Below are 27,419 nucleotides of genomic sequence, written 5' to 3'. Positions count from 1 at the left end.
GGCTGTTGATGCGTTCAAAATGCACGTTTTGGAGATACCTCAATCAGAATGGAAAAAGTGCTATGAAAATTGGTTCCAGCGTATGCAAAAGTGTGTCGATCATCGCGGCGAATATTTTGAAAAGCAATAAAACCATATTAAATGATATATGTTTGTTTCTTTTTTTAATTCCGGATACATAAATAGCAGCCCTCGTATTGGCTGGTTAAAAAGTATAAGTATACATAGAATGTTCAAGTATCTATAATGGGAATTAAAATGAAATTTCAAATTATACATAATCTGTATTTAAATTTAATGAGGAACAATTACAATAATTTTATTAATTAAGCCATTTATAAATTTTCAATATTTTTAATCAATACAATCGAATAGTCGAATATTGGCAATAATTCAATTTGACCAAGTCTGCACCAAAACTCGAATAAATAAAAAAGTTAAAAAAATATTTTACTATTGAAAAACCCGACTGCAAATTCTTTTGATTTAAAATAGACGAAAAATTAGGTTGAAGTATTTTATCGATTCCGTTTAAAACATGTTTTTTTTGCAATCGGGTTTTTTAATAGTATTTTATTTATTATTGACTGATTTACTAGTATATGAATATTGTCTAGTTGTTCGGAATTGCTCCTTATTGCTTTATACTGTATTTGCATATGATTTTCCCATTGATGTTTGCTGCCGTTGTCACATAGCAATCGCAAAAACATTTAATTCAATACATATTTGTGGTCAATGTAAGTGCATCTTTACATCATTTAGGGCATATCTAATATATTATAGTACAATAATAATTATTCTAAGGTATTTATTTAAATTGAACACTTGGCGTTTGCCTTTTTTATTTCTGACTTCCGCGGTTTGCACACCGACGCGAAAAAGCTTTAGAGCGAGATGCAACATATCGCATTACTGTATGTCGTATGAGACAGTAGATCGTTAGCCGCGGCGTCGGTATGCAAAGAGCCGAATTAGTAGTATTTAAAAAAATAAAAAACTTATGGGACAAAAGTTATTTACCCTGAGCATTATAGGTTCTTTAAGTCGTCAATTGTATAAAACAAAAATGCATGCATTTTAAGCAATACGTCAGCTAAATAGGCTAACTCTCAACTTTTTAAATTATCCATTCACCTTAGAGTCGCGACAACAAAGTTATTGCTAACTAGACGTTGCATGCAACATTTATCACGCGGGTATTATACATTTTGCGCTATAAAAACTATCCTATATTTCACCTCGACTCAATTCCCCATACTACGAATAAACAAAACTAAGTAAACGTAACTCCCATACTATTACCGTTTTAAATTTGGTGCCTTACGAACTGCCATGTAACGTCAGCCTTATGCTAAGTACTTACATACGGTTTTGCTCTATCGAGCAATTACGTCGAGCAAAACCCGCGGCTCGGGCTTTCGTCCACACATTAAGCATTGCTCGATCGTGCAATAACGTCGAGCAAAACCCGCGGCTCGGGCTTTCGTCCACACATACAGCATTACTCGATAGTTTTATTCTAAATCGATATATTTAATTCCATCAAGCCGGCTCGATGCGAGCCTTCGAGCTGTCAGTTTTGCAGTCCACACAGTAATTATTACACGATTTGGAGTAAAACTATCGAGTAAAACCGCATGTGAGTACTTAGCATAATACCGCTCAAGGCCACCTAAATATTGCAAATGTATTGAAATGTGTAGCTAAGGTACACATTTTTGAGATTACAAGTATTGTAGAGCATGTTTTTTGACGGAGTAACTTTTCCTTAGTTTTTATTACTCGTAGACTCCATACCTATTAAAAGCGTGAATACTTGACAGACTTTCGCATATTTAGTATGGACACCTCTTCTTACGTATTTAAGTCTCAGAACTTGCGATAGCTGGCAGGGTATTTGATGGGCAGCGCTGCCCTTATCACCTTAGCCAGTGTTTCCCAACCTAACTGGTCGTACGCCTCAGCTAATCTAATCTCGGCCTCCTTCGAAGGTTTTTCTTCTAGCAATCGTGTAAGCAGCTTGGCGGCGCGACCCCACTGGCCTACCGTGAACGTATGCCAGATGCCGTATGGTATCACCTGAAATTTTAATCTTATTTTTATTTTCTCTAAATGATATGTTGTTTAGAAATTAGATATGAACTGAAACAACTACGTTTGTTATTCGTAGAATTTTTTTTTTTTCCTTATAGTTTCCGTCTTTATCAAGGACTAAGGAGCGGAAACTGTAACTGAGAAGTGAGAAGTGACAGAAATTCACACTCAACCATAGCCCCAAAATGCAATACCTTGCAGTCAGTAATATCGGCCAGCTGCAGCAAGTCGTTGAGGTTTTCGGTGATCTTCGTGTTGGCGCCGCCGCCGCCTGCCAGCGCGCGCAGCCGACACAGCGCCGTGCCGCGTCGACATAATGCTTCTATCAAGTAGCCCTTCTGTTTTTCTTGCTCTCTGTAAATTGAGATGGTCATAAAAGTTATCTTATATCTATGTATTCCTTTTTTTGGTCGAAAACTTTTCATTTTCTATATTATTTAAAGCCGTGATTGACAATGGATTAGGAACAACTGACACTTCATTGTCAATCGCGGTTGGAACTAAGGGAATGACAAGTTTTTGACAGGGAGTCAATGACCGCTACCGCCATGTTTCGCCAAGTATAGTATATGGCTGCGTTTCCACTGAAGCGGAGCGGAGCTTATCGGTGCCCGAATTGACCAACTTGCTATTACAGCGGAATGACAGCGAAGCGGAGCGAAGATTTCGAGCATGGTGATTGGTCAATTCGGCACCGCTAAGCTCCGCTCCGCTTCAGTGGAAACGCAGCCTTACATCATTAATGCTAAATTGTATGCGTCTGTTTTTCTGCCTGTTACCTCATGCTGAAACATGTTAGGGATAGATACTTGAGAAGCGTGGAAAGTACAGTTTTTATCGCGGCAAAATGTACGGCTTCTACGATAAACGATTTACTGCGCACCGGAGTTGTGAGCAACGTCTACTCATAATATTATAAATACGAAGGTGTAAAATTATACGCCAAGTACGAAACAACTAGCCATAAAGTGTGTGTCTGGCCTTAATGAAGGCAAGTAAGGGTCAAATCAGTCTGCGACGTGACGCGCAGATGCACTTCTAAAGTACTTGCGTGAGACGTCTTCTGTCAAATCCATACAAGTTTAGAAATGCATCTATATGTCACGTTGTGGTCTGAATTAACCCTTAGCCTTACCTGCTGGTAAGGCTAAGGGTTAATTCAGACCACAACGTTACAGTATTTCCGGACCAATACGACCTGCAAACCTTCAAGAAGAGAGTGTATTCCCTCTTAAAAGGCAATGCACCTGCAGCTCTTCTAATGATGCGAGTGTCCATGGGCGACGGTAGTTGCTTTTTATCAGGTGACCCGCTTGGTTGTTTGCCCCCTTATTTTATTAAAAAACACTTACTGTTTAATTTTGTTAGCGTCTGGCCGCGTATCATTTTTCATGCCGATGTACGCCAGCAGCTTCTCCTGGTCTATCGCCTTTATTACCTGTCACAAAAGGTTTATTTTATATCCGACAAATCAAACATTATCTTGAGAATAATGATAACAATACTGGGCCTCTATCATGAGCTCTTAAATCCATTCACTTTACGTCCTTATACTTACTGTATAAGGACGTAAAGTGAATGGATTTAAGAGCTCATGATAGAGGCCCTGGAGTGTAAGAAAATAATTGAAAAAATTTCAAAAATCACATCAAGGTCTCAGCAATAGGGTCCCATTTTTACCCTTTGGGTACGGAACCGTAATAAAAAACCCGCTAGGGCAGGGCTTCCCAAACTGTGCATCGCCGGGGCGTCACAACATTGTCTCAAGGGCGTCGCATATCAACACAACCAAATCGAGTAAACGCCTCGCCCATTATGTCTTTCATACATCCCGGGCAGTCTATATCCCCGCTTTCAGAAGCTATGCTCAGAAAAGCAAGCACATCCTTCACTTGAGCCAGCCTTGCTGGCTTATGCTCGTGTTTTTAATTTGGTCCTTATTTCCTAATTCTTTTTTTTTATGAAATAAGGGGGCAAACGAGCAAACGGGTCACCTGATGGAAAGCAACTTTCGTCGCCCATGGACACTCGCAGAAAAGCTGCAGGTGCGTTGCCGGCCTTTAAGAGGGAATAGGCTAATAGGGGAGGGTAAGGATGGGAAGGGAATAGGGTAGAGGATTGGGCCTCCAGTAAACTCACTCACTCGGCGAAACACAGCGCAAGCGCTGTTTCACGCCGGTTTTCTGTGAGAACGTGGTATTTCTCCGGTCGAGCCAGTCCATTCGTGCCGAAGCATGGCTCTCCCACGTATAATAACAATATAAATGTCTAAATAGTGTTTTGTGATAACCTATGTTGGGTAAGCTAGTTCTAAAATTAGAAAGTGTTTTTGGGGGCTGGGTTGAGGGGCGTCGTAAAGAAATGGCAAAGTCCCAAGGGCGTCACAGAACAAATAATTTTGGGAAGCCCTGCGCTAGGGTATTTACGGTTGTCATTTCGCAAATTTTTGGCGCAAATCTTCGACCAATAATAATTAATTATTGCCGCCAACTGATAAGCAATTTCTAAATACGTTTACCTTGTCGGCAATGGCGATAAGTTGCTCGCACCACGCCACAGTCACGACCGGCGCCTTGTCGGCATGAGGTAGTCTGTAAACAAAATATTTATTTGAAAAAAATATTTTTGTTCAATTACATTCTATGCTAGATAGGCAAACTCGTGAAATGATCTTTTGATCAAAACGACACCACCGACTATTAGTGATGTTACATAGTTGCTTAGTTGTTGATATGAAAACTCTAATTAAGTTCAAGCAGTAGTTTATAAATTTTATATGTAACTCAAATGGTCATCTTGACATCACTAGGGAAGGAACGCAGGTACACTTACTTCTTATGGTCGGTGGGCGAGTCTAGCGCCTGCAGGTAGGCGGTATGTATTGCGGCGGCCGCGACGGGTTCCGTCCAGCGTTCGCACGCCTCTTCGTATAGTTGCTCCAGCTTCTCTCCTTCTGCAATATAACAGGTGACATTAAAAATTAATAACTATAAATCATAATTACGAGGCACAGAGTTTTACACAAATTTTCATATTTTATATTTTGTGCCTAGATTCTAGAACTTCGTTAGCGGCGTTGAGAGTAAAATTTTAATGTCGTATCGCTACAAAGGCATCATGGCAGATGCGCCGCGTATTGGATTATAATAAATGATGAGCATAGTAACACTTCTGCCGCAATTCTTATTCATGTCTTTAAGAATCTGTACCCAAAGGACGTAAAAATTACAGAGACTTCGGTGTCACTAAAAAAATATATAGGATGTTTGTCCATTGCTTACCAAACCGATTTATTAGCACATACTTTAGTCATCAATGAGGATAATTCCACAAATCTTCGTTTCTTTCATTAAAAAAAAAGAGCGTGTGTGCCGAGCACGCGTGTCAGAAGTAAAACTTACGTCAAGATCGTCGCCTTACTACGTGACGGTATCGCCATGATCATACTCTCAACGCGCCTAAAGAAGTTTCACTTGAAAAAATATAAACGCCAAACTTACCTAATTTAGGCAGCCAGTTAACAACGAGGTCTCGGTACGCGTCGGCGTACTCGTCGCGATCGCGGTCGTTGCGGCGTCGCGGCGCCTCGCACGGCGTGTACCGCACCGCGCGCCCGCACACGCGCCGCAGCGCCTCGTCGCGCGATAGCCCCGCCCACCCGGATAAAGTTACGCCCACTGTAGGCCGGCTGATCCTAACCGGAAATAAAATATATGAAATTAGATGTTTAGGCAACGCTACCAAGTACCACAGTATGTACCTCAGAGAAGTTGATTCCTAGTCAGATGGGGGACCTGCGTAATTTTCGTCGCGTTTTGTCAAACCCATCCGACAGATCACAGAACATTGAATAAGGGTAAATTCAGACCGCATCGCGACGCGTAGATGCATTTCTGTATGGATATGACAGATTTGCACGACGTCTCACGCAATTGAAATCTTTCAATCAATACAAATTTAGAAATGAGTACACGTCACGTTGCGGTCTGAACTGACCCTTCCTCGATCAAATGCCGAAGAAATCCGCTATCTGCCTATGAATAATTTTTTTCGATAATACTTATATCTCTGTTATATCATCGGTTCAGAAGTTCAAGTGACTTCTTTATTTATAAATGTGATAGGATTCCGTACAAAGTTTATTAAAACGGAGCCCTATAGCTCAGACTTATATGCCATTCTGTCTTTCTTTCTGACTGTATTTATAAATTTTTAAAAGTTAAAAATTTTACAGATAATGTATTTTTCTTTGCAACCACAACAAGATACTTGAAACATATGAAATGAATACTTAAAACGGTTTTTAATATCCCTACAGCAAATGTATTTTAATCGTATCATATGAAACTCTCCGACGCGACGCGCGACGTAAGAAATGATATAAACATTACAATTAATAAAAGCCAGAAGACCGGACAGACGAACAGAAGGACAGAGCGAAACAAAGGGTCCCTTATAGTACTACGGAACCTTAAAAAAGACTCCACTGCTCTACTGACTTGTCGGCGGGTAGCGGCGCGACGAAGAAAGGCTGCACCGCGCCGCTCTGTAGCGTCACCGATGAGAACTTCTTACCGCCAGTTAGGGCCTGAAAACATAATTTACAGCATTAATATTGACTAATGAGCGTTGTAGTAGTGAGTATTGAGCGAGGAACTTCAAACGGAAAACATAATTTTAAAATTTGAGTTATTTATGTTCCCTATGTAACTTCGATGAACACGAACTTCCTTGCTTATTATTAACTTGGTCACAATTTTGACGTAAAAACTTTTTAAATATCAATTTTAAAAGTAAAAACATCGAAATTTTGACATAACAATTTTATAAATTGTGTTTTAATAAGGACAAACGTCACAATTGTGACAATGTTCATCAAAGTTACATAATTCGGGGGCTGAGAAAAGAAGCATTCACTTCAGTTTCGCGCGCACATCGTGCCGCAGTGTGTGCTCAGTTCAGCTGCGGCGTGTACTCACGAGGTGTTGTTCGGCGTAGACGTCGAGCGCGAGCGGTTGCGGCAGTCGCTGCTGCACGACCACCGGCAAGTCGGCGAGGCGCTCCAGCTGTGCGCGCACGTCGTGTCGCACGTTCAGTCGCAGTGTGTATTCGCCCTTCTCCAGCTTTATCGAGTACTGAAATAAAAAGTCGTTATAATATCAACCCCGCTTATACTTTGTATCATTGAACAAAACGCCAAGATATCAAACCTTTAAGGCGTGACTGCACTAAGCGACATTACGATGCACCGGCGCGACGCAACACTTCTCGTGTCGCGTCGCGTCGCTGTCGTGTAGTGTACAGACGCGACAGAAAGTTGTTTGATAATAATAAGTAAATAATTAGTCTGCGGTAAAAACGCACGGGTTTTAACCATGCTGTCCCCGTTGTGTATGGTCCACGGCTTAAACACTATCATTGACTATGCCATTTACTGTTTTGTTTTCTGGACTGAATGACAATATTATAAATAAATACATAAGTAAATAAGATAAACAATTACATTGCTTTCGCATTGTGAAGACATTATATGTACCTTTGACGGGTAAGCGTCGCCGACAGCCAGTAAATGCTTGCTGCTGTTGTATAACATCCACATCTGCGACTCGTACTCAGACTCGTACAGCATCTCACACAGCATGGGCACTAGCGGCGACACCTGAAAATTCAAAAATAACATTTTTCACCGCTAATCGCTGAAACTATACTTTTTGCGGGATAAATAGTATCCTATGTCCTTCTTCGGGACTTAAAGTATCACCATATCAATTTTAACGAAATTGGTTCAGATATTTGGACGTAAAGACGTCATAGACAGGCAGACACTTTTTTCTGAAACGTGGACAAGCTACTATTTATATTTTTTTGATTTATATAAAATATGTTATAATAGGGGTTCGGCGTTAACTATCATACTATGGCGGTCACGCCCGCAGTGTGACTTATAAAGACATACCTCTTACTACTACATACTAATAAAGACATACCTCTGTCGCCTTTGTAATTGTAAAAGTGTATGTGTTGATCAGCTGGTATATTTGCCGGCTCGGTGGGATTATGTCGCGCGCTGTAAGTGGGCTCAGTTTTGATTCCGTCGGTCTGAAACAAAGATATATGAAACTGCAATCAATCCTTAATATACGAGTGCTATCAGAGAAATTTTGTTCATAGGCAGACAGCGTACCTACGTAATTTAGACAGATTTTGTCAATCCCATCTAATAGATATTAAACAATGAACATAACCAAAGCAAATAACGTAGGTATGTCCGTTATGTCTTTTGATAAATAAATAAACGTTTACTCCCCTTTTTTACCATTCCAATACACCACAAGACATTACAACGATAAAAAACAAAAGAAATAGAATGTACAAGGTTACAAATAATTTTGACAAATGGTACAAAACAATCCACAATAAATATTACAAACAAAGTATACTTATATACTACAAGACTATAATATACATATCAATAATGGCGTAAGGTTAATAAAATATCACTGTTGGTACTAAAAGTAGTTTGTATAATGTTTAATTTACCTGTACACGGGGTCAATGAACTTCAGCGTGATGCTTGGCAGCATGTCTTGCGTACGCAGCGCCGTGACGTGCACGCAGCCCAGCGACGTGGCGCTCAGGTGCAGCGCGTCGCAGTCCGGATGGAGGCCGTTGAAGTCGATGGTATAGTCGACTTGCACCTCGCCCGCGTTCGCCCAGTACTTCGTTATTGCCACTTCCAATGTTAAACCTCCCTGTATAGAGTATGATTTATGTTAACTGGTTTAGATGTGGATACGACCTCTTGGAGTTGCAATACAAGGCAGTGATTTTATTTGTGTCTAGTGTGGAGTAATGGAGTGGTTCGCTTTCCCAACAGCATTGTGGTTTGCTAATGGCATATATTATGAACATATTCTAGAAGGTCGTATCTTAGCAGGATTTGAACACACAAATACTACTGCATGAAGTTTAATTCGACCAAAAAGCATTTGATATGAAAATATTAAGTTACTTATCAAAGTATACACACAAGGACTGATCAGGCAAAACTTATATAATGCTACTGCGCAACGAACTAAAATAACAAAAAATATAGTAACTGCAGTATAATATAATACTCACAACCAATCTGAAATGCATCTGCGTGGGCGCATCTCGGTCTAACGCGAGCATCTTGTTAGTGTCTAGCGCTCGGCACGAACGGCGCGGCTGGAGCTGCATGGCGTGCACAAGGAACCGCGCACCCGCCTCGCCGCCGCGGTAGCGTATGGTGAGAGTACCCCATGTCGCACGGTCCGGCACTGAAACAATACATGTTGGTGATAAAATTAGTGGATGATGGCTGTAGCACGGTGATGGGCACGCGCAGCACCGGCCCCTTCTCGATACATCGCACGTCTATACTATCGATTACTGTTGTCCAACTCATCGACAACGATATGGCGGCGCATATCAGCGGGGCGGAACGTGATATCAGTCTCGTGGAGCTGCGGCGTGGCGGGCAGCGGCTGCGGCTGTAGCACTGTGATACGCACGCGCAGTACCGGCCCCTTCTCGATACATCACACGTCTATAATATCGACTACTGTTGTCCAACTTACCGACAATATAGCGGCGCATATCAGCGGGGCGGAACGTGATATGTTGTCTCGTGCAGCTGCGGCGTAGCGGGCAGCGGCTGCGGCTGTAGCACTGTGATGCGCACGCGCAGCACCGGCCCGTTGTCGATACATCGCACGTCTATAATATCGATTACTGTTGTCCAACTCACCGACAACAATATGGCGGCGCATATCAGCGGGGCGGAACGTGATATGTTGTCTCGTGCAGCTGCGGCGTGGCGGGCAGCAGCTGCGGCTGTAGCACTGTGATGCGCACGCGCAGCACCGGCCCCTTCTCGACACATCGCACGTCTATAATATCGATTACTGTTGTCCAACTCACCGACAACAATATGGCGGCGCATATCAGCGGGGCGGAACGTGATATCAGTCTCGTGCAGCTGCGGCGTGGCGGGCAGCGGCTGCGGCTGTAGCACGGTGATGGGCACCCGCAGCACCGGCCCCTTCTCGATACATCGCACGTCGTACGCGTTCACGCTGTAATCATAGACGTATGATAGACATGGCATTGTAAGCTACAAATTTTGCCTTTGGAGTTTTTTGGAGGTCATTTCCACTGACCTTCGATATATTGGGAGATTTTACGTTAATGTCAAACTTCAATAAGTCGTTACATGATTTTTTTTTAATATTGATGATTTGAAAACTTTGGCTGGAACAGTTTTCCAAGAACTATTTATTTTCGCACTTCAAAATTTATCAAGACCAAGAGAGATGTTTTTATAGGGTTCCATAACTATGTGGCTGTAGTTAATTGCACGCCGATTACCAGTTACAGAACCCTTTAGGAAAGCCGTCTAGCGCTTTGCCAAATTACCTCGCAAAGTGCGGCCCCGGCGGCAACGCAGCTAAGTTAACACGCAGCGCGAGCGCGCGCGGCGCGTGCGACAGTTCCGCGTGCGCGGGCGCGCAAACCCACGCCGCGCCGCACGCCAGCGCCAGGCGCATGTTGAAGTTGATCTGAGCCGCTATCACTCCCACATCTGTAACGGGCACGTTAAGATAAGTTTAAATGAGCCGTTCAAAACTAAACTTTGTCCGCAACACAAAAAGATATGTGCATAGAATTGACAGACTTTTCCGTACCGTTATAGGGCAAAAGTAAGCCACAACAGACAGACGGACAGACAGACAACGAAGTCTTAGAAACAGGGTCCCGTTTTTTACCGTTTGGGTACGGAACCCTAGTAAAAATGAATCCATATAATATCCCTTAGTCACATGGTGCCATACTTATTTAGTCACTTCAATAAAATGATGGGCGAAATCGGAAATACTTTATATGGTAAAACAATGTTTGCCGGGACAGCTAGTAATTAATACAACTCACTTTGTTCATCATCAGAATCCTGTAGGAACTGCGGTTCAACAGTGATAGGTATCTCCTGGTATGTTTCATTATTTTTCGGCATCAGTAGTATTCCTTTCTTGTTTCCCATACACTGCACGCTGAATGTCACGTCCCGCTCGGGCTCACTGTGGTATGTGGTGAGTAGATCGAACGCCTGGAATTGTTTAATTGTTTCAAATATTATATATAAAAGAGAAGTTATACTATCAGAGAGGTTGCGTTAGAATGTTAGAATTCTTTGTAAATGATGTGAAACCTTGCACATTCGTCCGCACCGTACGCGCCGCATTTCGTGTACGTTCGACGCGTACGATGCATACGGCGCGATCAGTTAAAGACCAAATATGAAGTACCTTCTGTATATTAAGCAGGCCGCAGCCCTGGGCCCAGGGCTCCACGCTACTCAGGTATGTGGCAGAGTTCTCCAACCCGCGCTTGATGGAGAAAGGAGAATACTGCAGACCCTTCGCCTTCAGACCGGATACTAGGGCAGCTGTAAGGATAAATTAAATCATTTATAGGTTGCTAGATATTGCCTTTCCATGCTCGTTTTCGTTGTCGCCGTCACTGCATATATTTATGATAAAATTATCCTTAAGGTATTATTAAACATTAACATGGATTTTCTGTCTGTGGCCACAACAGACAGTCAGCCGAATAAATAAATAAATAAATTTATAATATTAGTATGAAGATATGGTTTAGTTTAAAGGCTATATTAGTTTATGTTGCCCAGGGATTTGTACGCATAACAATATCCCATCGCAACTGTAAACAGATAAAAAGTAGATTACTTTTTATGTGTAAAACAGATAAAAAGTACTTTTTATCTATTTTACACATAAAAGATCCCAAACTTTTAGAGCCTACTTGTTTCAAAATATTAAAAAATCCAATCTTTCCTTTTCCTTATGCAAATGAAAAAGTGACTTTAAGGTATGTGTGTGTCACATAAAGTTAATATACCTAGCGGAATAGAAAAACAAGGGCCTGAGCAAGAGAGATGTCACTATCAGTAACACTGCGTGCTAAAAAGAGACGTGTGATACATGACAGCAGCTTTCTTTTTTTGACGTCCAGTCGGCACGTGTCGCAAGTTGACAATTTAATCTCATAGAATTCATGTTCAATCATGCTTGTGTAAGTGTATACGTACACATATTTTTCACACAGATGAAAACCAATTTTGGTTACGTTTGACAGCTCGAGATTGTTGCTCTATTCCGCTAGGTATATTAACTTTTTGGTGTGTCATATGTCAGTTAGTATTAACAACATATCAAATGTTACAACTTAATGATTTCTTAGGTTTACGCGAGTATCACTCATTATATTACAAGGTTCAAACACTTACGGATTTTGTCGCGGAGCACTTTTATTAATCCCGACGTTTCGGCTACTTTACAGCGGCCGTGGTCACGGGTGGACTGAGGTGACAGGCGTCCAATTTATTGAAGTTCTTCAACTACCCGAAGATTCATCAATTTTTGTTTGCGTTCCGATCTACGCAGAACGAACTTACAGTGTCATGAAGCCGAGGTTTCCTAGATTTGTGCTTTAGTTTATTTATCACTGGATCCCAACTAGATGGCAGCACCCAACCATCTTCGCGGTTAAAATTAGGGTGTTTTTTAATTTCAATGGCCTCGCGTATCATTCTTGGGAGGTATCTTGCTTCTTTTGCCAATAAAAAAAGTTAATAAAAGTGCTTCGGGACAAAATCCGTAAGTGTTTGAACCTTGTAATATAATGTTACAACTTACCAACAGCGCCCGCAACGTGCGGTGCGGCCATTGACGTTCCGTTCATGAGTTGAGAGTTCCTCAACGTGAACCTGAAACACGTACGTTGTGAATTATTACGTGGGAAAGCAGTAAAAAAGGGGGATGAACTTTAAACATGTAATGTACAGTTTGGTCACACATATTATCACATATTATTATATTATAATAATATGTGTTTTGGCGCAATTGGTTTTCGTGTATATTCGATGAGCGGGCTTTAACATACGGTAAAACCCCCAACTTTTCGCACTTTAAGAGTTCACTACACAATACAATAGTCCTATTATTATTAGCATCATTAGTATTACCAAAAAAATCTAAGGTGCCAAAAATAGGATGGGTGCCAATAACATGTTATTGGCACCCATCCTATTTTTGGCATTATGCAGCCATTAATGCCATTAATGGGTCACCCCACCTGGACACGGACGCTATGGCGCCGCCGGGCGCGCACACGGATATGCCGAGCGCGCCGTCCGCGCACGGGCCGCGCGAGCTCCAGCTGAACGCGCATCCCGGCGCCGCGCCGCGCAGCGAGTACGTCGACACCATCATCTCCGGCGACACGTATGCCGCCACACCTGTGGAATAAGGCCTATATTGATACAAGGATATCAGATATGCATAGAGGCCGCAAAGGTAAATTATCCGACCGAACGAGGTTTTACACTATATACATGATGGTATATACATGGAGGTTTTACACTATATCAGATGTTGTATGTTTTTACTATCTCAGAAACTTTGACAGCACGATTCAGGAAAGATTATGCATAATGTTTGGGATATGATCACCACTTAAGATCGGTGTTAAGTAGGTGTATGAGAGCTGTTTATAGTTCTTGCAATCTACGAGCGCGCGGTACCTACGCACACAAACGAAAATGTATGTTTACAACTCCAAATAAAGGCTACGCGCGCTCGTAGATTGCAAGAACTGTACTTATAATTTTAGAATTATCTAACTTTATTTTGTTAGGTTCATGTCAAAATCTTCATTAACTGAATGTTAAAATATAAAAGTTGTTGTTAATATCGTACCGATAAGCACGGGGTGCGCGATATCGGGCGGCGCGCCGACTGTCGCGAGGGCGGGGCCGTGGTTGCCGCCCGACACCACCCACGACACGCGGTACCGGCTCACCACCGCGTTGATCAGCTCACCCACACGACTGTAATATAGAACTTGATTAAAAACAGTTATCCAACAAATTGTTACAACAAACAAATTATATATTAAAATACAATATAACATTATTATACAATTTTTATATATATAACATATAACATTATTATAATATAATAATGTTATATGTTATATATATAAAAATTGTTTGATATAATTTGTTTTATTGTATAATTATATTATAATTATACAATAAAACTAATTATATCGGAACAGAAAACTGGTCTTTACTGTATAATATCTACATTGTAGTGTAGGTCATTAGTTTGAATGCCACATATGCATGCCACGTTGCTGCAAGCGGGCCCCCTTTTGTAGGAATGTGTAATACTCGATATCTTAATATATATAAATCTCGTGTCACAATGTTTGTCCTCAATAGACTCCTAAACCACTTAACCGATTATAATAAAATTCGCACACCATGTGCAGTTCGATCCAACTTGAGAGATAGGATAGTTTAAATCTCAAATTATAGTCGCAATTTTAATTTATTGCTAATTATTTGTCTGTTATTATTTGACAGTCACAATTATCTGTTAACTCCAAATGATTCTAACATATGTCGATACCGATTATCAAATCGTCATAAAAGCCGACAGAGTACCATTAGGTGAACATTCTGGTAGATTCAACGCTCCAACTGTTGATGAGGTTGCTGTTATCATGGTTGGTGATCCAGTTGACAAAAGATCTATAAAAATTACACGGCGAGACAACACTGTCAGTACGATTTCGGATCTACACCGTTCATATGACGCACTACAATATCCATTGATATTTTGGCAAGGACAAGATGAATATCACCTTAATATCAAACAGTATGATCCAAATACCGGTAAATTTGACAATTATCTATTTACTTTCTTACTGTATGTATAGATTTTAATTTTTTTAGGTGATTACAGAAATAATAAAGTTAGCTCAATGAACTACTACGCACACCGAATAATGGTTAGACAACATCAAGACAATTATATCCTTCGATATCGTCAGCTGTTCCATCAATACATTGTTGATATGTATGCTAAGGTCGAAAGCGAACGCTTGCGATTCCTTCGATTCAACCAGGCAAAACTACGATCGGAAGAATATATTCACTTACGAGATGCTGTTGCTGGAAACATCGATGGAAATTTAAATCCCAATGACATCGGTAATGCTTTCATTTTACCTTCAAGCTACATCGGCAATCCACGGAACATGCAGGAATACATACAAGATGCGATGACTTACGTACGTCATTACGGCCGACCGGATTTATTTATTACATTCGCATGTGATCCGAATTGGGAAGAGATACAAACTTTACTATTGCCAGGACAACAAGCCATTCATCGTCATGATTTAACTGCACGTGTGTTTAAACAAAAATTGAAATCCTTAATTGATTTTATTGTTAAATATTCAATTTTTTGTATCACACGTTGTTGGTTGTATACGATAGAGTGGCAAAAGTGAGGTTTGCCTCATGCCCACATTTTGGTTTGGCTTAAAGATAGAATCCGTCCTGAAGAAATCGATCAAATAATTTCAGCCGAAATTCCAGACATTAGAAAAACAAGAAATTAGAAGAACAAAAAATGATTTATGATCGGATTATGCTGGCTGTTGCTGCTGAACAAGGCGGTTTTTTTTTTCTTGGATGCACCCGGTGGAACCGGTAAGACATTATTAATATCGTTGATTCTTGCCAAAATACGGTCGCAACAAAAAATCGCATTAGCAGTAGCATCGTCAGGCATTGCGGCTACTTTACTGGATGGTGGGCGAACAGCACATTCAACATTCAAGCTGCCATTGGACGTTCATAATAAACCAGATGCAATGTGTAACATCAAAAAGAATAGTGGAATAGCTGCAGTGTTGCGGAAGAGTTCTATAATAATTTGGGATGAGTGCACAATGTCACACAAATATTCACTTGAAGCATTAAACAGAACTATGCAAGATTTAAACAGCAATAATAAACTTTTCGGTGGTGCTATCTTACTTTTGTCTGGTGACTTCCGGCAGACCTTATCGGTTATACCTCGCTCTACTTTCGCGGATGAGATTAATGCATGTTTGAAACAATCATTCTTATGGCGAAGTGTTGAAACACTTCGATTGACCATAAATATGCGAGTACAATTGCAAAATTTTCCGAACAACTACTAGATATTGGGAACGGTAAAATAGAACTGCAACCAAATACGCAATGCATTAAATTACCAGACAATTTTTGCACTGTTGTTCAGGATAAAAATGAATTGATTCAGAGTATTTTCCCGGATATACAGAATAATTATTTGAATCATGAATGGCTTAGTCAACGGGCGATTTTGGCAGCCAAAAACGTTGATGTTGACGAAATTAACTTCCAGATACAACAGTTGTTACCAGGCGATCTGATGTCTTTGTTGTTGATGAAAATGAAAGTGTAAATTTTCCGATTGAATTTTTAAATTCATTAGATATCCCTGGAATGCCACCACATAATCTTCGATTAAATATTGGTTCCCCTATTATTCTCCTCCGTAATTTGAATTCACCTCAATTATGTAACGGTACGCGTTTGGTCATTAAAAAGATCACCGGAAACATTCTTGAAGCAACCATTTTGGCTGGGAAGTTTAAAGGAAAAGTGGTCCTGCTGCCATGTATTCCGATGATAGCATCAGATTCTACCATACCCTTCAAACAGCTACAGTTTCCAATTCGTTTAGCTTTCGCCACGTCTATAAATAAATCTCAAGGTCAAACAATGTCCATTTGTGGTTTAGATTTGGAAAATCCATGTTTTTCTCATGGGCAACTATATGTTGCGTGTTCACGTGTTGGGAAACCGTCGAATCTATTTGTGTTAGCTAAAGACAGGTTAACCAAAAACATTGTGCACCGATTGGTGTTAAATTAAATTGAAATTGAAAGTATTTATAATTCAAAAAAATAGATATTAATGTTTAAAAGTTTAAGACTATCTGCCTTGCCTACCTCATTCATGAGTTTAAGCGTCACATGTTATTTACTGTATTATACTGTAATATACTTATATTTGTTATAAAATTAAATGAAAATAATAAATCTGATAAATTTTTATTTTGTACCTATTGATTTCTGCTTAATATCAAGTGTGAGAACATTTTAATTAATTGTGTTCAACGTACTTCCCCTTCTAATCTCAATCCAGTGAATTTGTATACCAATATCAACATTTTCGTCTGTTCGTAAATAATTTCATTGTACTAAAGGGTTATAGTAGTAGAAAGTCAAATAAGGAGATCACCATATTTTTTTACAAATACCATCCCTGTGAAAAAGCATGGTGGACTCCGTGACTCATGTTCTCTTATTGTTCCTCTTAGATTGTTTACTATAATGTAATATAACAAAAACTTTAGCCACAGCAACGCGTGGTCGCAAAAAAAGTAAGTATGTCATATATCTGTCACAATACAATAAACAAAAAATATTATTTTGAGGAGTTATATAAGCAATGGCGGCCCAATACTGACCAATAACAAATCACACTAGTAGTTTTTACTAAAACAGCACTTAACAGCATAATGGCGTTATTAAACTGGCTATTGCAAATCTGAGAGTGGGTGCAGATCTCTTATGTAACTCACAAATAATTTAACATTTTAGAATAGTATTTAGTGTAAGTGTAAGTAATGTGTGTAAGATTATTCCTAAGTAATTAAAATGTAATGATAAGCCTTATTTAATTTCTAGTTTTAGTTATATTCCAATTCAAGCTGCACTGTTTTTTAATTTGTTTCCATGCGCCAGAGGTTGCTTGGAAGAAATCGCTAGCGCTGCCGCTGAGTTCATGTGAATTTCCTATATTTCATTTGTATAATTTTGAGCACAATAAAGCATATTCATTCATTCATATTTTGAAATAGTGAATGATTAGTTGAAATCAAACTTACCCAGCATTTGACCAGTGAGCGTGTTCACCATAGCTCATATTGACTACATCTATCTTTTTCGTCTTGGACAGTTCCATGATCTTAATGCAAGCTCGAACTAAGCTCGTGCCCGTTTCCATTGATCCCAGCCGACTGTCTCCGATGGAGAGGGACACGATCTTCGCACCGGGAGCAACTCCATTTTTCTCAGGTTCATCGGGAAAATTGCCAGAAGCGATGGCCGCTACGTGTGTGCCATGAGGTGCTATGGAGAATAAATTATTACATATTAAAATAACGGTCTATTTCCAGATAAAGTTTTGGTCACTTGTAGATGCCCGTGAAAGTTATACCTAATAAACAGGGCATCAGAACCTTGAGTATAAGACTATGTGGGATCTTATTAGTAAGTAAGCTTTTGATTAAAAAATGTATTAGAAAACAAATCCCATAAGGCCTTATTCACAGCTAACTGACTGAAATATAATAATTTCACACAATCTAAAGAAATACTGATTAGCTAAATTTATGTTTTCTTTAATGAATATGTGGCCTTTTCAATTCGCCTTATAATTAAGAGTAATGAGAAAGACAACTGTAAAAATCCAGTCTATACAAGTTAGCCTACATCACATAATTCTAAGAGGGGAAAAGGGACTTAACAAAAGGGAGGTAATGAAGGAAAGTAAAATAAAATAAGTTATTCAATATACTCACAGCTCATGCCGACAACTTCCAGCGTGTTTCCCTCGTCATGTACATTAATGCTAACAGTTAACTCATCTACAGGCGTCAGGTGTCTATGCTCGTGAGTCAAACTGTACTCTCCTAATAAAACTCCACTTGACAAATCACCAGATTCAGATGTATCTATACAAGCCCTGGAACAATTATAAAAATTGTTACATGTTACTATAGTAAATAATTAAAAGTTTGTAAATTCTAATAATTTACAAACATTTAATACAAATTTATGAAATCTTAATAAACAAGTAGCACAATTAACAAAATATGATACTGGTCAAAACTAATTTTGGTTTCTAGCTTTTGAAATATTACAATTTATAATAATTATGTTAGAGACTTCTTTAGCTTTATACACAAATTTTGAGCATTCCGTAAAGTTAAAATTCAATATTTTGATTTGATTAATAGGCTACTTGATTATATTCCATTTCATTGAACAAATGCATATTTCTAGTAGAACTTGGCCTGGGAAACCGTATTTCACTCTTATCATCAAATAAAAGCTTATGATTGATAAATAAAGTCGATTTGAAAATATGATTTTATGAAAATAGGATTTGTACTGACGAAAACGCTTTTGCGGTACTTCCGATTTGGATGTGACGTCATCAGACTCCTAATTTAATATCTTTTATTTATCGCGCTCGTTATATGTAAGTTTATTTGTACATTAATAATAAGAACAAGCCTAGAAAGATTTCTTAAATATATTTTCTTGAATAATTCAAATAAAACATCAGTTTTTTATATTATCTCCATTTATTGTAGACGGGAAATGAAATGGCCAAAACTTTTCTCCAAAAGTTTTCAACATTACAAATGATTTCTAATTTCTTATTTAATTATTTTATAATTTTTGGGCACTTTTAGACTCGCACATAAAAAAAATGTTCAATAAAATGAGTATAAAATACAAAACGTATGACGTCACACTATGGCGGACAGTGTTTTCGGCGCCATATATAATATAAGGCATATTTTTCAATCAACATTTTTATGGGTTTCTATTGCGTAAAATATTAAAATATTAGTTTTTTTTTTTTGTGAAAATGAATGATTAAGAAGCGATTAGCATGAAGAAAAAAATTTGGTCAAGTAGCCTATTGATAAATCCATGTCAACCAATGATGATATAATTTAATACTTTATCAGTGATATCCAATGTTAATTGTTATACATACCTCCAGACTTTTCCGTCATGATATAATACACAATCATATGTGGGGCCATAATCTGAAAACTTCTTCTCGGCATTCTGCAACACTTCAATTCTCGCTTCCAATTCTTCTTTTTGAAGCTTTTCTTCTGCATTTAAGCTTGAGCCTTTTGATGCTATAATTATAAAACATAATCACACTTAGGGCCACTTGTTTTCATTTTGTGTCAAAATATTAAATAATATTATCACAGTTGTTATATCTTTTAAAATGTGAAGAATGAACACAATGTAGTACATCCAAACAAATAATCCACAATAAACTATATAGCTTAGACTGGCACAAGGTTTTGAAATACATTAACAGACTAACTTATTTTGAAGCCTGAAATAACACAGGTATTTATTTTGAAAAATGTTCATTTTATACAGATAATGTACTACTAAACTATAATATAGCAATATAACTCCTGCGAGAGTTAAATCCAACCCACCCATCACCAACTTAAATGGTCATGCAAATAATTTTTCTTTTAAAAAATTCTTTTTTTTTATTCAGCGCATCAAGTATTTTATTTGAAGACCCCAGCCATTGTTCACTACTACTTACCAAATAGTTGCAACAAAGTATTAAAGTGATTTTATTGCTATTTATACAGCTTTTAACGTGGGAGAGCCATGCTTCGGCACGAATGGGCCGGCTCGACCGGAGAAATACCATGTTCTCACAGAAAACCGGCGTGAAACAGCGCTTGCGCTGTGTTTCACCTAGTGATTGAGTTTACCGGAAGCCCAATCGCCTATCCTATTCCCTTCCCTTCCCTTCGCTTCCCTACCTTACCTTCCCTTATTACCCTATTCCCTCTTCAAAGGCCGGCAACGCACTTGCAGCTCTTCTGATGCTGTGAGTGTCCACTGGCGACAGAAGTTGCTTTCCATCAGGTGACCCGTTTGCTCGTTTGCGCCCTTATTTCATTAAAAAAAAAAGCTACTTACCTATTTCATTTTCAAACTCCTGAAGCTGTTTGCTGGCCTCGGCAAATGCTTTTTTGTATCCTGGATCCCAAAGATGTTCTTTTCGGTAACTTTGCATCCTCTCCTTTACTTTTGAGGGATAGATACTGAATGGATAAAGGACCCCTGTCCTCCATTCTCCTGATGGGTTGTTCCATGTTTCTGGAATCTAAAAAAATATTTTTATGTAACACTACTTTTATTTATTTTTATTTATTTATTTAAATTGATACACAAACAACTTATTGCTACAAGATTACAATATTATTTCTTTACAGGTATACTTATTCTAAAACAAAAGTACACAGCATTCACTTACTTTTTGTTTCATTGTTTTGCTTTAATACTTATATAATATTATCTCGATCGTGGAAAAACCAGACACAATAGCTTATCTATTGTTATTGCGGCCATCTACATACTTCATTTTGATAATATAAATGCAAGCAAAGCAAAGTATGAGTGGCTATTTTCGGTGGTTACAAAAAAGTAATGCTACCAATTTAGTAAAGCACACAATAAATAAATTCAACACCACTAACATGATTAGCTATGTCCACACTACGCAATTTTGTTCAATAATTGAATGCATCAAAATCCGCTCACGTTGGAAAGAAAAGTGTCATACCGCCGGGGGCATGCCTCACATGCGATGTTGACTGTGCTATAACGCATGCCCTTGATGAACAAAAAAAGGTACAGTGTGGACAAAGCTATTGTCTTTTTTTCATTTACATATGAATTAAAACAGACTATAGAGTTCAAAATTAGTATAAAATGTATAGTCTGGAACAAAGTTTAGAAGCACTCATCAGCTGCATGATGTATTTACTACATCAGCTGATCACCTCAGGTTTTACAACCTAGTATGATGCGAGTCAGTGACCTCTTGACATGTCAACATAACTATGACCGTGAGCGTGGACAAATCTTATGTTTACAGGTGTAACTTACCTTTAATTTACGGCCCGTTACACCGGTTATGCAGTTATCCACGACTTTACGGATAATAGTGCTTGTGTCCACATCGCCGGCCCCACTGCAGTCAAACCTCTCGATAACCTTCGTTTCTCCAGTGGTTGTGACCTGCAGCGTTATAATATAGATAATCTTAGCCTGCAAGGAAAGAAATCTTGGCTAACCAATGCGTGACCATTATTTCTTTACCTGCAGACCTTCCGCGGCTGGATCCACTCCCGAATCGAGAATTGCAATAATGGTATCTCTGCCATCATACTCAGGATATTTGTTTAAAAATGCCACAACCCCAGTTTCTTTTTTCGGTAATAATCCCCAAACGGGGAAATCACAATCGATTGGTACGTCTGCCATTTTTGATGACTAAACATCAGTGATCCAGTGGTTTTCAATTTTCTGACTTCTTCTTCTTCTTCTTCTTCTTTTATTTATGGCAAACAATCGCTTTTTAGCAACATTCTGCCAGTGTCAAGTATGGAAAGTAAAAAAAAATATATATATTTATTTAAATATATATTTAAATTAATATATCATAACAACGAGAACGGAACATGAAAAATTATAATTATTGCTTGATTTTGGTATTGAGCAATAATTATAATTTTTCATGTACAATTATTATTTTTTTGACAACTGACAAGTAAATGACAGTTAGGGTCTAGGGATGGCAATGAATAAGGAAACAGATGGAGGCGACATAACTACAAAAAAGTGTGGCCGGCGCCATATTGCCAAGAACTAAACATGGCGGTCTATAGTGATGGGACCATAGACATAATATATACTATTAAAGGTTTATGGATGGGACACTCGGTTGATATTTGTCGAGGACATCGATAAACTAACATGTTATAAGTGAGCGTCCTGTTATATTATCCCCGCGTTCCAGATGACGTTAGAAACGCTCACGCTCAAAACCGTAGTTTTTCCCGTTCCACTAGCTTGTGAGCGTCAGTGATACAAACCCAACTGGAACGGATTATGGATTGTTTTGAGCGTTTTGGGAAAAGTTTAAAAAAAGAACTAAGTATATATTTTTTATACATAGGTACATTGAACCAAACTTAGATATTACGATCCTTTTCTTCAATTCGAAATAAAAGTAATTTTATTGTTTATAGTTACATTTATTTTACAAAAAAAATACATAACATTATATTTGTTTCGTTTTTAGTATTACATTTTTTTTTACTTAAGTACTCATATTTTAATATAGTTAAACTTGTATTACATTTGAGTTTTCACATTGAATCATATTTTAATAACATAACCACATGTACTTTGAATATTGACTATTGTCACAATATACATATAAACTTTAGGTAACAATACCGCTTAATGCTTAGTCAAGTACGAGTAAGTCAACAGGTATAGGAAAGATGAAATCAAAATATTTCATTAAATGTTATTTAATTTATTTGATTAAAATATTATTTGTAATGAAATAATATAAAGTTTTTTTGTCTCTACTCTCTCCTGAAATCTTTCCGAACATGGCTTTCGCGATATAGTTACGTTAAAATTAAAAAAAAAACTAGAACGCCCACTTTGACCCATCTTCGTCAAGGGTCGTTTTGAGCGAAAATGATGACGTCATGAGTGACGTCATAGCCGCGATCAAAACGACCCCGGTCGCCAAAGGGAACGGCAGAAGGGGACGTTTTGAGCGTTTTGGTCAAAATTAACGTCATCTGGAACGCAGCCTATATGTTATATTGATATCAAAAATGATTTTTTTTATATTATATAAAAAAAATATCATTTTCGCCTATTTTGTCTCTATGTATTATAGTACATAGAGACAAAATAGGCAAATATGGTTTTTTTTAATATAGGAGCCTCCTTAATTTTAATAAAACAATTTAATTTATTTTAAGTTTATTAATTATTATTTAAGTTGCCATTATTGATATCGGGAAAAAAATACCAAAAAATCGGACAAATACTAGTTGTACTCGCGCACGAAGTGTTTACAGTTTATTTTAATTTTACCATCAATTATTATTATTATTATTAAAGTATGTATACAACTGAGTATTTTGTGAACATTTCAAGTGCCTATTTTTTTCGCGATATATCGAGACTAGGGTTGTTGAGGAAGTGATTATGAGGAAGAGTAATTGTCACGCGCAAATTTTGAGGATGAGGATGAGGAAGAGGATATTTTATGAGGAAGAGGATGCGGATGAGGAAGCGGATGAGGAAGCGGATAAGGAAGAGGAAGATAGAAAATTATAAATACCAGCGGACCCAACCCAAACATTTGTCCTGTCTGTACTTTGTACATAACGTACTAGGTACATACATTACACAAAAATTAATTAAAAGGGCATTTTCCAGTGAACCAAACTATGAATCTAAATTCTAAACCATTCTCAAAACACACACAATAAAGAATCATCAAAATCAGTCTAGCAATAAGGGCCGCGCTACATCGGAATGACAGCGGCGAGGCGAGCGCTTTCAGTGTCTTAAATATGATTTTAAACTTTATCTTCATTATTGTAATACATAGTATCGCTTGAGAAGTCTACGGCCGCCCGTGGCCGCTGTACTATGTATTACAAAAATGAAGATAAAGTTTAAAATCTTATGACACTGAAAGTGCTCGCGTCGCCGCTGCCATTCTGGTGTGTCGCGGCCCTTAGGCTGTTTAGACACACGCCGCAGCGGCTCCGCTGCAATACTCATCTTTGCACTTCTATGGGCCCTCAGGGAGAAACGGTGCGGTGCGGCACCGCTCCGGTGCCGCGCCGCCGCGCCATAGCGTGATTGGATACGCCAGATACGCGACGCGCATGCGCAGTGTAATTCCTCATAAATTTCTCTTAAATTTTGAGGAAGCGATAGCGGAAGAGGAATTTTTATTTTTATTTATGAGGAATGCGGTAACGGTTGAGGAACCCAAAATATTGCGGAACTTCCTCATTATGAGGAAGCGGAAGAGGAATCCTCAGCAACCCTAATCGAGACCGATATTGATATTTTTTTAAATATCGATGTATCGATATTTTCTTTCAATTTCGACATCCCTATAATACGACGTTTAAAAGCTTTTATTTGCTCTGTATGTATGTAAGTATGTATGTTACGGTGGAATTTTGTAACTCAATTTTGAAGTAGATATATTTAACCGATTGAACTGAAATTTTGCATACGCTTTTAGTTTGGATGACCATCAATATGGCTGACCAATGACCATCCAAGATGGCGAAATAATTATTTTCTATGCAGTCCTGCAATATGGGTATCAAATGAAAGGGCTCATTGAAAGTAATTCGAAAACGAATGTAACGTCAATCTACATCAAATATGGCGGCTCATCCAAGATACGGGAATAGTTATTTTTAACGCACTTCTGCAATATGGGTATTAAATGAGAGGGCTTACTGAAAGTTACTCGGAAACGAATGTCATGTCATTCTATATCCAATATGGCAGCTTAGCAAGATAGGGGAATAGTTATTTTAAAGCACTTCTGCAATATGGGTTTCAAATAAAAGGGCTTATTGACAGTACATTGAAAAATAATAGTCAAGTCGTGTCGTGTGGTATTGTGTCGTGTCGTGCCGTGTCGTGTCGTGTCATGTCGTGTCGTGTCGTGATATATATATGTATAAAAGCTTGTCGCGCTATGTACTTGATAAATATTTATTTAAATGAAATATTATATTAATTTACTCAGTTGTACTAGTTACTTTGTTTATTTACAAATCGCGCGACAAGCTTTTATTATCATGCAAATTGTATAATATATTGAGGATTATAACTTAATAGTTAAATTTTTTAAGGAGAAATTATTTTCTTCTTTTTAGACTATTTAAATAAAAGCTTTTTCTCAAATTAGTTTTTTGTTTATAATTTAATTTTTGTTTTTTAGTTATCTCTGGCTAAATTATTTCTGCATGACTAAAAAGTTAAATTTAATTTAACAAAATTGATCGGATTCAACCGGGCATTTTATGAAACCCGGCTGTCAGCCACGTCATTTCTCGTCATGTCACATGACGTCACGACACGTAACGTCACGTCACGTAACGTCACGTCACAAGTGAGGGCCATTCACGGCAGGACTGCCGTGCAGTGAATGGGCCCTTTTAGGCAATAGGCATGATGACTATTTTTTTTCTAATCGGTAATTGAAAGATAGAAACATTAAAAAATAGAAACATCGTTGAAAGAATGAAGAGTCTTCTTTCAACGATGTTTCTATTTTTTCATATCTTGGTGAATTTTTAAGCTATCAGAGGATAGCTTAAAAATTCACCAAGATATGACTATTCAAATATCTAATAAAAAAGACCTGCCCGAAACGCTCCATACAAAGTGCTACGAAAGTATGACGTCAGTCTTTCGTAGTTTGTACGCATCGGGAGACAACTTTGTTCGACAGGTATATTAAATATTGCGTTTATGAAAGTGGTTTCATAACAAAAGCTGCTTTTAATTGCATAAGTTATCGAATTGTATACAAATATTAAGAAATTTAATTGAAAAAAAAATCGACTTGAATATCCAACTTTGAAGGCGTATAACAAAAAAAAATACAAATGCTATCAAGCTGAAATTTTGGGAACACTTATTTTTGACCGTGATTTGTTTATTTTATTAACAAAATTCGCTAATCTTTGACCTTGTCATCATCCCTATTAATATGTCCGATTGTAAAAGTTCCCAAGCGATTTTGTCAAACCCCTTTAGAAGTAAATTTAAATTCCCTTTAATTTTTAAAATTAGGGAGCTACTATTTAAATGCTATTGTAGCAACATACAGGTTGTACTTGCTTGGATTCCTGGTCATAGCGGGATTATAGGAAATGAATGTGTGGATCAGTGTGGATCTATATAAGTATGCCAAAGAAGCTGCAAAGTCTGGTGGTTTAAGTAATTTTAAAATTTTTTGTCAGGATCTTCTTCCTCTAGCCAAGTAGCATTTGACTCTGGAGTGGAATACTATTTGCACTGAGTCGAGTAGGAATAAAGAACGTTTTTACGCTGAAATTCAAGATTCAGTACCTAGTCGACCGTGGTTTTTTAAATATTTGAAAGCTAATAAGCCTGCTTTGATAGCCTGTTTGCTCTACTATCTGTCGGCTATGTCTCGGTCACTCGTGTAACCCGGTATTTCTAGCTAAAATAAGGGTGAGGGATAGCTCATTGTGTGAATGTGGCTTGGATGAAGGCTCTCCAGACCATATATTTTTTGCTTGCGAAAACAACCTTTCACTGTACGATTGCATTCCAAAATCTAGAAGTGTCTATCCTTACGCCATCTACAATCTTAACTAGATGGCGTAAGGATAAACACTTCTAGATTTTCTATTGGTTCCTCACCGATCTGAAATTATCTGCAGGTTGGCATCACTGACTACATATGGGTTGTGTTTCCAAAAAATATCAATGTACTGTCAAGTGTGACATAAATCAAAATATCTTAAACCTAAGCGATCATTGACCTAAGCGATTAGGCCAGTATACTGGTAATAGTTTAGGAACACGCTGACATAATAAAAACTTGTCAAACTGAAAACTGACAACTGAAAAGCCCCATCCCCACTCGCGCGCGAGCCGCGCGCGACGCCGCGAAA

At 38.3% G+C, this 27,419-nt stretch overlaps 2 protein-coding genes across 2 annotated transcripts in view; one reads left to right on the top strand and one right to left on the bottom strand.

The window, feature by feature from the left end:
- Nucleotides 1-8,595, top strand: part of LOC121730298 — a 61,623-nt gene extending 53,028 nt beyond the window's left edge. Inside the window, exon 7 of the transcript XR_006036090.1 lies at nucleotides 8,583-8,595. The gene's annotated coding sequence lies outside the window, so the exon portion shown is untranslated. The remainder of the gene's footprint in view (nucleotides 1-8,582) is intronic.
- Nucleotides 567-22,239, bottom strand: LOC121730287 (tripeptidyl-peptidase 2). The gene is made up of 26 exons (XM_042119266.1): nucleotides 22,021-22,239; nucleotides 21,808-21,939; nucleotides 20,836-21,022; nucleotides 19,865-20,015; nucleotides 18,654-18,817; nucleotides 17,958-18,201; nucleotides 13,896-14,026; nucleotides 13,273-13,435; nucleotides 12,834-12,904; nucleotides 11,424-11,563; nucleotides 11,050-11,224; nucleotides 10,537-10,702; nucleotides 10,042-10,196; nucleotides 9,220-9,398; nucleotides 8,638-8,849; nucleotides 8,085-8,196; nucleotides 7,634-7,756; nucleotides 7,077-7,232; nucleotides 6,597-6,685; nucleotides 5,598-5,791; nucleotides 4,930-5,050; nucleotides 4,616-4,688; nucleotides 3,450-3,535; nucleotides 2,292-2,451; nucleotides 1,792-2,082; nucleotides 567-1,251 (listed from the first exon to the last, which is right to left on the bottom strand). Exons 1-25 carry the CDS (start codon nucleotides 22,183-22,185, stop codon nucleotides 1,873-1,875), a joined length of 3,759 nt encoding a protein of 1,252 aa, XP_041975200.1. The 5' UTR covers nucleotides 22,186-22,239; the 3' UTR covers nucleotides 567-1,251; nucleotides 1,792-1,872.
- Nucleotides 22,240-27,419: the final 5,180 nt, after the last annotated feature.

This window comes from Aricia agestis, chromosome 9, assembly GCF_905147365.1.
Source record: "Aricia agestis chromosome 9, ilAriAges1.1, whole genome shotgun sequence".
NCBI classification, from domain to species: domain Eukaryota; kingdom Metazoa; phylum Arthropoda; class Insecta; order Lepidoptera; family Lycaenidae; genus Aricia; species Aricia agestis.
The sequence above is the reverse complement of the archived record's forward strand: the minus strand, read 5'-3'. Positions and strand labels throughout refer to the sequence as shown.